Source organism: Oreochromis aureus, linkage group 12 (genome assembly GCF_013358895.1).
Source record: "Oreochromis aureus strain Israel breed Guangdong linkage group 12, ZZ_aureus, whole genome shotgun sequence".
Classification (NCBI taxonomy): domain Eukaryota; kingdom Metazoa; phylum Chordata; class Actinopteri; order Cichliformes; family Cichlidae; genus Oreochromis; species Oreochromis aureus.
In genome coordinates this window covers 17,794,681-17,807,684 of record NC_052953.1, presented here as the reverse complement: position 1 = coordinate 17,807,684, position 13,004 = coordinate 17,794,681, and the positions used below count along the sequence as shown (strand labels likewise).

At 37.9% G+C, this 13,004-nt stretch overlaps 1 protein-coding gene across 6 annotated transcripts in view; it reads right to left on the bottom strand.

Moving 5' to 3' along the window:
- pdlim5a (PDZ and LIM domain 5a) overlaps positions 1-13,004 on the bottom strand; it is an 82,588-nt gene that overhangs the window by 43,222 nt on the left and 26,362 nt on the right. For 3 of the 6 annotated variants that reach the window (XM_039620901.1, XM_039620902.1, XM_039620903.1), the window contains exons 4-5: positions 2,237-2,276; positions 1,249-1,679 (exon numbers count right to left, since the gene is read on the bottom strand). In XM_039620901.1, coding sequence (XP_039476835.1) covers positions 1,249-1,679; positions 2,237-2,276 — 471 coding nt within the window. The remainder of the gene's footprint in view (positions 1-1,248; positions 1,680-2,236; positions 2,277-13,004) is intronic. The other 3 variants (XM_039620904.1, XM_039620905.1, XM_039620906.1) reach the window with 1 other exon arrangement.

Below are 13,004 nucleotides of genomic sequence, written 5' to 3'. Positions count from 1 at the left end.
TGAACGGTGTAAGATTATATTGTGCAGATCACTAGTGACTGCTGAGTCTTACAGAAAGAGAGACCACTGACTAGTTTCAAAAGTGCTCAGAGAGAGAATGTAATTGGAACGAACTGAGAAATTATGAGTCAGAGAAGGAGCGGTCCATTTGGCACCTCCTCTTTTCAAAAGTATTTAATTAAAAAAAATGAACAAGTCAAGGACACTGAATTTAAAAAAAATAAATTTATATGATTCCAGACTGACTAATTCTTTCTTAAAATAAGAGCAAAGAGAATGCCAAACTGCTAAAGTTACCCATGGAGGATATATATTTAGACAGATTACTAACAGCATCAGAGCATAGTTATACTCACTATGGCTCTAGAGAGGTTGAAAGACAAGTTGAGACAGAAAAGGAGGAAGAGTATATGATGGCAGATATGTTGGTGAAGACAGTTCCATGCAGCTATGATGTGAAAGATGGTGATTGATTTAAAGGAGAAATAGAGTAAAGAAAAATGATAGAGAACATGAACATGATGAGAGTAGTTATTGACTCCATCTTTCTCTTCATCCGTCCACCTGTTAAAAAAGGTCAACAGTGGAGAGATTCTCCTTAATGATTTGTGATAAAATGAAGACCTATGAGCGCGATGTGCTCACAAACACAAAAATAGAAGTGAGACTGCACCTGCATTTCAACAAGTTAAAATGAGGTGATATGCTCCCACAGCAAGCTTCACAGCATGCTTTATTTACTATTTTAAGAAAACTCTGGGAGTTATTTACTATGTTTAAGAAAGCACGCCTTACTGTTTGTCTTTTCTTAATTCACAGAATTTCAGAATTGAAATGATCCTGATCAGGGGGAACTGATTTTCATGTTTCTTTGGTCTGGCACCTAGAAAGTTTTCCCAGATGTTTGCAAACTTGCGCTTCTTTTTAGGAATGTTGGCAAAGGATAACTGAAATATATATTTGGATATTATATGCTGTAAGAAGTAATGGATTGGACTTAAAGTTAACTATAACCTTGTAAGCATGTCCTAGAGAAACACCACAGGTTACTACAGGTTACTGCATAAATTGGTATTTCAACTGGTGTTTGAATCTGAACCTGTGAATCATCCAGCAGGCACGGTAGTAAAAATGTGCAATAATACCCATAAGGAGAGCAAACAGACGGTTTCAGTGGCTAAAACTGAGGAATGTGAAAGAGCCGAGAACGGTTAATTGTTTGAACCAGTTTACAAAGCCACCACTCACCCATTAAACTGCAGTGGTAAGGCTCCACCCTGACTCTCCAACAGGCCCCGCCTCTGCCCCATGGCCACCTCACACGCATTCTCAGTGGAGTACAGGTTGATTGGTGTGTTATACACCGAAGGCTGAGGCGGGACGAGGACAGGGGGGGAGGAGGAGGCAGAGGATGGATAAGAAACAGGAGGTGGAGAAAGAGAAGGAGGACGAGGACTAGTATGGAAGGATGCAGGTGTAAAGGCAGAGGACGGAGAGGGGATGGAAGTGGCAAAAGGGGACTGTAAAGGAGGGTGTTCACTCTCTGATTTGCAGTCCCCGTAAGGTCTGGGGGCCTTGTTGTTGGACACAGCAGAGTGGCTGGATGAATGATCGTGAGGATGGGGTGGAAGAGGAGGATGGGCAATGGCTACCGGTTTTATGATGTCTGATCTGTTGCCCTACCGATATGAGAGAAAAGCATGCAAATACAAACACAGATAAATCACATCAAAGCACACACTATGCTGATGTTTCCCAGGTTACATGTTCATGTCTATATGTTAGTCTATTATAAATAGTTCAGTTAACAGAGTTTAAAATAAACTTCATACATAATTTCTTTATTTTCAAAAACTAGGGAAACACCAGTATACCTGGCTGTAATTCCTAATAAACATAAACATAGCAAATGAATCAAGACAAAAGTGGTGGTCATGCAACAAAACAACTTCTAACCACTAAAAAGAAGTCACTCGCTAGAGAACAAGGAACCCCAGGTGAAAGCTTTTTAATTAGTTTACTTTTACTTAGTTTTACTTTAATGAATTCATTTGTTTATTTTACTCTTTTCTGGAAAAAGGACACATATTTCACTTTTCACATGACTACACAGACAAACACAAATATGTAGCTGCTCTAAGGAGCCGAAATCTAATTATTCACCTGGGATGCCATGCTTTAATTAATGAGTGATTAGTATTTGCACTTTGAACTGAGTTTCATATTTTTACAGTACCTTTGGTGCAACAGGAGGAGGTTTAGAAACACTGGGGGCCCTGAAAGGAAGAAAGAAAAAGCGAAAGGAAAACTTTATGAGTTATGATGGCACACCACTCTTTTTTTTCATTTTATTATTTCCTTTCAAACACTGTGACTTTAAGCCAGCACCATGCGGGTAAAATTACACCAGCTCTTCCACACTGTTTGCTTATATTTATAGAAATATTAAAAGTACTAATACCACACTGTCATTTTTTAGGTTTTGCTGAGGTTTATTTAAAAAAAACAAACAAGCGGTTACAGTGAATTACAACTAAACCTTTGAGCTTTCAGCATAGAAACCAACACTGAGAAGAGAAATGTTTCTGTCATCATTTATGAGAGCACCAAAAGAGGCTTGGTGTGTGTCTGTGCATGAAACAAATAAATTCTAGTTACTGGAGCTGAAAATTGTGGTTTCTTTCAATCTGTCTAAACTTCTAAAGGCAGCTGTTTTTAGTTCATAAAGGGCTGTATTAATCTGATACAGTTGGTGTTTGATACTCTTGATGCCTCTTTAAGCTCTGCTCTCCCCTAAAGGTCATCTGAGGAGCATGTCTGGAACTCCCTACACTCTTAACTTTGCCCAGAAGTAATTCTGGCTTAGCACTTCATAGCAATATTAATTTTACTGAGATCCTTTTTCATCTGTTGACAATATTCTTCGCTGACTTATGTGGTTTAAAATGACATCAATGCAACGGCACCTAATTTATGCAAATAAGTGAATCAAATCAGCAACAGTAAACACTCAAGATCAACTTTTGTAACACTACCAACAAACAGGTACACACATGGAACAAATGACAAACGGTTGTGCAGTGCTACGCGGCTTGATTGAGGATGTAAAAAAGGGGGGAAATATGTAAGTTAACATAAATTAAAGGTTAAGCAAACTGCACCGTAACTGCAGACATGTAAATGTCAGCAGCTTTGCATTCCTTTCAGAGCAATCCTTCGCGAAACTTCCTCAGGGAGGTTCATGTCCTTCATCTCTGTAAATCTGAACCGACACCCTTGTAGTAGCTAGAATCTCATCAGTCTCCAGACACAGATACGCACTTGGCTTTTTCTCTTTTTCTCTTGTTCCACACTAGTTTTGGTTTGCCAGAACTGAGATAATCACAAATCATATTTGCAGCAGGAACAGTTTATGGGCAAATATTGTGTTGAACAGTTACACAACAGATTTTATCGTGGCTGTAGCTTTCGTAGATTTTGAACACAGGAATTTATGCAGATCCCACACTCAAACAAGATTTTTACTTTTAGGAAAAGGAAATAAGAGAAAATAAACTGGCCTGAGCAAAGTATCTGTAACAGGCTTTTCGGCACCCCAGGCTGTACTTTGTCCCCAGGAACCTTTACTGAGAAAATTCTTTGAACATAGACATCCTGATTGTGGTTATGGCACTTAACTATCACAATAGGTTGATTGTAGTGTCAATTACATTCCTGTTTGCAACAATTCAGCTCATCTTTCCTTTCGTGTGTCAGTAAGTCACCTGCATCCTCTCATCTCCTGACGGTTTGGGTTTGTTTCCATGGACACACTAAACCATAAACAGTCCAGCATATCCCCAAGGCTAATCTGGGGACAGCCATGATCTCATGGGCACAACCAATACCATGGAAATATGTGTGGCACATCGGGGTAGTACGGGGAACACTGGGTTAGTCAGAAAGGTATTTCAAATCTGATACCGTCATCTCTGTGAGCCACTGCCTTGATTACACCGCACCTATAACTGGAAAACACTAACATGGAAATGATTACAGTCACATGTTAGGGGGAAAAGATGGCTGTTAGAAAGTGAATATAAACAGCAGTCTAATTTAACTCACAGAGGTTCAGATCTGTCCTCCGGGCATTTTCACAGTCAAATTTAATTTTAGGTTTCAAACAAGAAACCTACAGTTTTAATAAGATGTGTATCCTCTGACTTGGCTCAACCTTAGCAGAACTCATGAGAGCATCAAGGTTGATCTTCCTGAAACTTAAGTAGCTGTTAATAACAACTCAGAACTGGAGAAAGTGTGTGTGAAAACGTCCTTGCACTGGGTAAAAGTTACACACACAATCAGCAGTCACTAAATAAACAAATAACACAGTTTTGTTTTTCTTTAATTTTGATAAATTACCACAACATAACAGCGATAAGACAGGTTATAAGAGAAAATATAGAATCTGAATGTTTCTTCATAAGTGAAATGTGTGAGGCTCCTAAATTGAAATGCTGCTGCAGACACTGATAGTGTGACAGGGACAAACATAGCAGTTCATCTATCCTGGACACCAAATTGGAAACACTGTGTGTGCATCCGTGTGTTCTTTGTCTTAATGCAGCGATCCATTTAGGGGTTAAGTTCACAGCAGCTGCTATAAAATAGGTTTCTGCTCTCTGCCTGATGCATTTGTTATCTGCATGTTTCGTGTTCACTGTCAGGCTCTACATGCCTGTTTCTGCTTCGCTCTGTTTAATGTTCATGGACATTTTATTACATAATAGTGTGATCGCTAAGGATAAAAAGAAATATTTGATATAAACTATGTTTTCCTTTGTATGCTGGTAATCAGTAGTTGAGTTTGTATCAAATTGTGGAGATTTGCATCAGCAGATTTTTCACTGTTTGCAGAAGAAAACTTAGAAGCAATGTAAAAATTTGATTCTGTGGTTTGGGCGAGTGTTGGTACAGCATCATGTTAATATTAAATTCAATCTTTTGTGTTATTTCACTAATTACATAGCTACAATGTGTATCTTTTAATTTGTTTAGCAGACTTGATGGATTAATTGACTGCATCATGAAGAGGAGGTATCTCTTTTTCGTCTCCTCTCAAATCACCCATACAATCGCGGCTGTTCCATGTTCTCAGTTGTGCATTTGTTTCTAATCTCTTTGGTCTATTCTTGCTCAAATGACATCATTGAGTGATGTTTCCAGGGCTGTGCCCTGACATGCCATCAACTTCACCGGCAAGGAACTAACACTACTGAATCAGTAGGAGATTGTTGCCCATATGTGTGTCTGTGTGTGCGAGTTAGGAGCTGTTAGCAAACAAAACACGTGTAGATCATACTACACAAGCACAATATACACAGAGATGTACAAATAGGCACATTCACATGTAAGAACTTTAAAATTCTTTAAGTAAGTGTTTTGCCATATGGATGACATAATCGCTAGAGGTGGCGAAACAACAAAGATCCAGTTGTTCACAGAAACTTCACATGCACACGCAGAGAGGGTGGGGTGACAGTGATTTCAGACAGGACAGGTTGGTCCAGGAAATGTTGCTGGGAAAATGCAATAACACAGACCACAAGGACCAGTTTATACACTCCATGGGACATGCTTCTTCAAATAAGCGTTCATGAATGCAAACACAGACATGGAGGCACAAAGTGCGTCTGTCCTAGTTTATTTTTAGATTTAGTACACCTTAGCCTTTCTTTCTTTCTTTCTTTTTTACTCAAATTTTTTGTTTTACCTCAAAACTAGTTGGTTTTTAACAGCCGTGAACACTGACTTGCATATAATTTGTCTTTTTTGGGCAACTCTTTTGCATTCAGTCCAAGGATAGAAAGATCTGGGAATACACAACTGGAATCAAAACACTTTGAACCAAGTAGATCCAAAGATAAAAATATGACAACATTCTATTGAATTAATTAAATAGAATAATTAACTCCTAGTCCATAACACAGCTAAAAATAGCAGAGTGAGGAAAGAATACACATTTTGTCAAGTGTCAAAATGATACTAGGAAAAACTGATAAATTTTTCACACTATACAGGAACTTATTCAGCTAGTCTGAGAGGACACATCCTTTTTTACTGTGAAGATTTAAGGGTTTTAGAAGCTCCTTAATTTACATACAAACATAACTGTGCCTTTTTTAGGCAGTACTTCACAAAGCAACAACAAAAAAACCATTTCCTCTTAGTGCTTTCCAGTTTTTTTCTTCTCACAGTTTCCTCTTTATTATTTCATCTCTCACCATTTGTATCTGTCTCTGTTCTAATCATCTTGCTTTTCTTTCTAACTTGCCTTCCTGCCTTTCATGTAGATTTTTTTTCCTCTGGACCCCTAGAGTGAGGTCACCCTTTTTAAACAAAAGAGATAATGACTAAGAGAATAAACAAAGACATCTAAAATGTATGCAGTCGTCATTCCTGAAGGTGGGACACATACTCTTAGCCTTTGTGTATTTATTTCTTGTTCTGTACCTTATTAGGAAAAAAAAAGGGAGACGAAGAGGATGGTTTGGTTTCAATCTTTTCCCAGTTCTACCTTAAACTGGAGCAGACAGACACACGTTTGCAGGAGAAAATGCCAGGGAACCACTAAAAATAGAGCGATTGGCAGGATTATTACCACATGTGGTTCACCATTTGGGTGTTTGATAATCAATTTCTGTGTGCAGTGATTAGAGAGGACTTGGTCAGTGTTGTTATGATGTGATCAAATCCAACAACATCTGCATTAGCTACTATTTCCATACCAATACTATTTACTAGAAATGGTCCTTAAATAGATCTGGAAGCCGACTATGACTGTCATTATCGGCCCTCACATTAGGCAAGGCCATACGAGAAACATCTCCTAATGTAGCATTATAAGCCTGTGTGTGCGTGTGTGTGTGTGTGTGTTTGTCTGTGTGTGTGTGACAGAACTCTACTCATGTCCATTTATCTTGGTATGAGTGTGTTTTCCTCCACATTTCTTATCCTCTCCATCCCACCATTATCTCTACACTGACCTCAACAGGCCTTTCAAATACATATGACATCACATGAGGCCCTAAAAGGAGCTTTGAAAGTGACCAGACCAAAAAAGCCACAGCAGTATCTTTATTCAGTCAAATAAACTTAGTCTGAAGCAAACTGTAATGACATACAAGTACTATTTACATCACAAGCACTGCATTTCAGGTGTTCGTCAGTTATTCTCGTATCAAAAAAGCTCAACATTATGCAGCTCACGACAAATGGGAGGTGTTTTTTAAAAATCTTTTCTACATTCTTTCAGTTCTGTCCTCTTCCACAAATGCACATGCCAACACAAATACTCGGGGTAAAAACTGACCATGGTTTTCATGGATGCAAGCTCTTAAGATACAACAATAATCTAGGCCTGCTTATCTGATGGGCCACAAAAGCTTGCACGTCACGCTGACACAACCTACTGCTAATGCAGCTAGATTACATTCAGTTTAATATTTCTTAGTGTACAGTTGATTTTAAAATTGCTACATTTAGGTAAATACACATTGCATTTTATAGATCTTGCAGATCTTCATCGGCAATCTTTCTGTTTGCAGTTTACTTATAGAAATTTGAGGTTAATAGTGGGAAAGTAATAAAGAGGCAACACAAGCCTGAACCTGAACTGTATTTACTCTGGTAACATGGCAACAAATAATTTTTATAGTAATTCACTTTCTAACAAAAACACAGCAGTTGACTGGTACCCTAAGGAGTCTTAAAGCAAATCATGGGAGGAAACAGACACATTAAGTTTAAACCCCATCAGTGCAGGAGAAAGGAGGTAGTGTTAGAGTCTGCTGGTCAACAGTACTAAAAGGCAGTACCTCTATAAATATAATGTGTATTTTCTCCACAGTAAGTGGGAAAAAACAGTGTGATAAAGACTGTGAATAAAAATCCAAAAAATGAGTCGCAAAACCTAGAGTCTACTGCCAATACACATAGTTTATAGAGTCAGTATCTTAAGTACATTAAACAGTAAATCAATGAGAAACCATTTAAAATCTCATGCTCTATTATAAACTACTGCTGAAGCACAGATGATATAATTTAGGGTAATAAAACAGATGCAGTCATTTACAGTATTTAATTTTTTTTAGATGTTTTCCAATTTTATGAAACACTAAAGTCTTGTAATATATATCTTTTAAAGGTAGAGGGCAGATGGTTTGTTTTCACATGAAACTTTAATGCAACTGCTGAGTGGTTGTGTAATGGCACAGAGTTAGTCTGAATGCTTGCATTGTTTCTAGAGTAGCAGGGCAGTAAATAGCAGAGCTAGAATCCTGAGTTGTCTTTTTAAATCTAATTTAAACTTTTACAGCTTTCTTTCACAGGAGACTGACCGAGAAGTAAAACTAACAGTTGTCACACAGAAATAGCAAAACTCAAATACCCATTTATCCCTTCCTCCTACACATCCCAGCATGCTAAGTTTCTAATGCCTATTCTTCCTGCTAATGACTTGACTTCGGGTCATATTTTATACCTTCACATTTTATACAGTTATAAAGATAGTTGTAAAAACCTAAAAGCTGAGCTGCTGGTGAAGGAAGTCTTTGTGGTTAGGAACGTTAACATTTGGAATTAAAGGCACTGTGAGATTTTACTAACCCTCTGAGTATACTGTACAACACTGTTCAGAACAGGGACCAGAGACTGTACAACATAATAACTTAATTATCTATCTATCATTTTTTCTTCCCACTGTCGCCAAAGCGCTTGCTCATAGGGGGTCATGTAATTGTTGGCGCTTACAGCTATCTTTGGTTGCAAGAACATTACACCAGCCAACTTTGACCCTCTGTCTTTGTGTTACACAGACAACTGTTCAGCAGCAGAGATTAAGGGTCACCAGGATCTATTCATGTCTCTCATCAGGACCCACCAACAAGGCATGACACAGATGTCAGATGGCAGTGGTATCCAATTGTTTGAATGTTAGAAATAAATTAATAAATGAACAATTAAAAAATAAATAAAGTTAGATTATAGAATTTTGAAATATTAAGCCTTTTTTTACAAGACCGTATTAAAGCCTTTAATACTCTTGTGCTGCTGGAGTCTGATAGCTATGCAAAAGGTGGGGGAAGGTTTTGCTGTTTTTTTTTAATATATTGTCATGTGGATCCTAACCTGCGAGGAGAGAAGACTACTGATGCTAACTTTATCTACATTTGAAATGTCTGCTTACTTTCATTAACCTATATTTACATTTCTGTTTAATTCACCAGAGCATTAGTTGGAGGAACATCCATAACTGTAGCATGTGTGTATATACGATAATAAGCACCCTCCTTTCACAGAGAATAAGTTGACTGTTATTTCTGAAATCAGGCAATGACAACACCTGGTGAGACATCGGTCAGCTGAACTTTCTTGAGGCAAATACTGCACACAGCTTCGCCTCTAGTAGCTGGATCAGTTATCATCTGAGTCCCGAAATAGTCCTGTAAAATTGTTCGCACAACTCGCAGTCACCATCTTTTCAGCACCTCCCTTTTCCATCTTCTTCTAACTATAAATGTCATCATAGTATCAGTTTAATAGAAAGATGAGCACCTGTATTTATGATGGTAGAAATACTTTTCTAAATGCTGCAATTATGGTAACGTAATACTGTAATACTAACAGGTCTATTTAACATTTATCATTGTGTCTATGTAGCTGACAATCTTAATAAGAACCACACAAAGCAAAGAGCAGCGAGAGACTCTAGACCAGTATCCAAAGGAAACATGAGTTTATTCAAATCAAACTGTCAAACCTACTTATAAAGTAAAAGTGCACCCTGAACTGTCTTTGCATAATACATCACACCCAGTCAAAGCATGATTTGATGATGATCAATGTTACAGGGCTCACGCTGTATGAGGACACATGATTCTATGGGATCTCAAACAGGTTGAACTGATGCTGCATTCTTTAGCAAAGTAGTCCTGCAAGACCTTTCCAGTACTGAACTATAGTCTCAATGTATTTATAACATGTACTAGTCCATCAACTCCAAGTGCTTTCATCAGAAGAATAAACAGTGCAACAGTGATAGGCAGGCTGCAAAAGTGCCAACAACAAACTGTTAATGTCAGCAAGACAGGGAAAAAGTCGATGTTTTTGTCTTTTCATTTTAGTGCTTTGCAGTTCCCAGTTTCTTTTCTTCTGTTTGGCAGCTCACAAGTATTTTTAAGGCAGTAAAATCAGGAATAATACATCAAATAGAAGAAAGAAAGACAGGCTAAAGAGACAGGGCTCGGGCTATGCACATTATTCAGAACTGTCTGCTCATCAAAATGATCCACAGCTGGACCAGGAAGTGTTTTCCATATTCCACATCTGGCCTTAGGTCTGTTGAAAGGGTTATGGATATCAATGTGCATCAAAATCACTTTGAAACATTCATTCACAGAGATTCAGGATTTACTAGATTGGTTCTAGTTTCCTTGAATTGTTTTCGTCTTGTTTTGGATACTCTGTATCTGTTTACCTGGCCTGGTTCTCGCTTTTTCTCTCTTTGGCTCTTTACCTAAAATACACACACAAACTCTTCCATTGTTCTCGGAGTGATGTTAGGTCAATGCCTCAAAATCGTGCAAGGCTATAGGACTATGCAAAAGTTTTCACTTTTGCATAGTCCTAACATTGGCTATTTTTTCACTCATTTATAGTCCAGCTCTTGTACCTGACCATTCCACTTATCATTGGAATGACTTCTGTTAAGCCACTTAACACTTATCTATGACTCATTTAAACACAAAAAGGCACCTATATCAAAGGATGAGCCAGTGTCGTGACTACTCAACATAACAGACAACTTAATGAAGAAACGATTTACCCTGTTACTAGAAACGTGTTGCAATAATACATAATTTGTTCCCATTTCTTTAGTTGAATCTAGGAAAAATGCCAGCAACGTCTTTAAGAAATAGGAAAAAATCCAGCAAAGACCTGACACAAGACCTGAAAGATACATTTGGCCCTTCGGTTGATCCCTCTACTATTTGCTGAGGATAATCAGAAATGGTCTCAGTGGAAGGGTGGCTGTCAAGGAGCCATTCTTAAGTAAGGGAAACAGGTTAAAAGGCTGAGTTCTGCCAAACAACACAAGAACTGCACTGTAAATCAGTGGCAACAGGTCTTATAGAGTGAAGAATCCAAATTTGTCATTTATCAGTGTCAAAGAGGCCAGAAAATGGTTACATTGATGTAACCGTTTTCTGGCACCAATCTGTAAAACACGGAGGAGGCTGTGTCATGGTGTAGGTCTGCATTTCAGCAAGAGGTCTTGGAGATTTGGTCAAAATTGAGGGAATTATGAACACAGAAAAGTATCATCAGACTTTGATGCACATCTGGAAAGCGTCTTATACGAATTGGCTTCATTTTTCAGCATGACAATGATCCCAAACCCATTACCAGTGCAGTATGAATACCTAGATAGAAAATACACAGTGCAATACAATCAATCAAGAATTTGCCTCGACAGAACCCGGAACTCAACATTATTGAAGCTCTGCAGGATCGTGTTCACAGAACAAAAGGCAGCTTTGAATGTCCTTCAAGAAATCTGGAGAACTATTCCTGAAGACTATTTAAAGAAATGACAAGAAAGCTCGTCTAAGAGAGCTCATGCTGTGTTGAAGAATAAATGTGGTCATACCAAATATGGACTTTGAAGCTCATTAGAACTTTTACCTTATATACTGTATTTCCATATATGTCTGTTATAAAAATATAAAATATAAAATATGAAGAAATGAAGGGTGGTTCAAGACTATTGCACAGTACTGTCCATGACAGTGATCCTAATATGATCCTGGCTCTCACTGAACAAATACCTGAGTCTCCTTCAGCTTCTTTCCACTATAAAATCTGATCAATTTCAGCACATGTGCCTAAATACTTTATCTGATTATGTAATAAAATGAGCATAAACATACAGAATACATAACGAGAATTTTGCCTGAAAATGAATTTATAATGCCTAGTCTAGACTGAAAACAGTACCTGCACCTAAAGCTTAATGTGAGAACTGAAGGAAAACATAACAAATCATGTCTGGGAAAAGTGTGTATTATGTTACAAAACATGTTAATTGCAATTTATTATAGAGTCATTTGTAACTATAATTAGAAGTTTATTTTATTTGGAACAAAGCTGCGGATTGCACCGTTTATGTTCTCATGGTGTCTTGCAGCCTGAGATGCACTTATAGTAATTACTCAGCACATACAATATGTAGCTTCTTATTTTTCTCTTTCTGTCAGTCCAGATGATTTTTCACACTGTTCCAGCTGCCTGCCTGGGTATTATTCAAGAGTGCTGGCTCGCCTAAGGATGAGTGCGCTTGGCTTACAGTAAGATATTTTTGGCAAATAGCAAAGAATAGTATAAAAAAAAATGAAAAAAGAGACAGAGTAAAAAAAAAAAAGCAGAGACAGATGAGCATAACACAGTGTTCTTGGCTTGAGAATATCTAGGGGCTAGATTCACAGACCCCTAATATTTTTGGGGGGATTTTTTTGGCAAAAATAAGAGGATGTAAAAAAAAAGACATACAGAGACAGGTGCGTGAAGCTGGTATTAGGATATGAACAGTGAATACGACAAGCCAAGGATGACGGCCATCAGCTTTAGTTGATCTTTGGCAAATAGTACAGACCGGTGAAAGACAGAGACAGGTGAGCCTAGTTTAGCACTCGTAGCTTTGGCAAATAATCAGAGGCGAATAAGTGACAATGGCAGCTGCACAGAGAGAATCTATTAGTACACAGGGTTTGTAAAGAGCTGTGAATTTCTGCAGCTACAGTGCAAGTCTTATAAGTTCTAACTCACGGTAATGTGCCACATTTTCACTGTTTTCAGTAGACCTCCATTTTATTTTTTCCTATACATTTTTACTAAACCCTCCCTCTTATTTATATTTGCATTTGAGTTTAAATTGGTGCAACATATAGAATACCTAGTGCTATCTT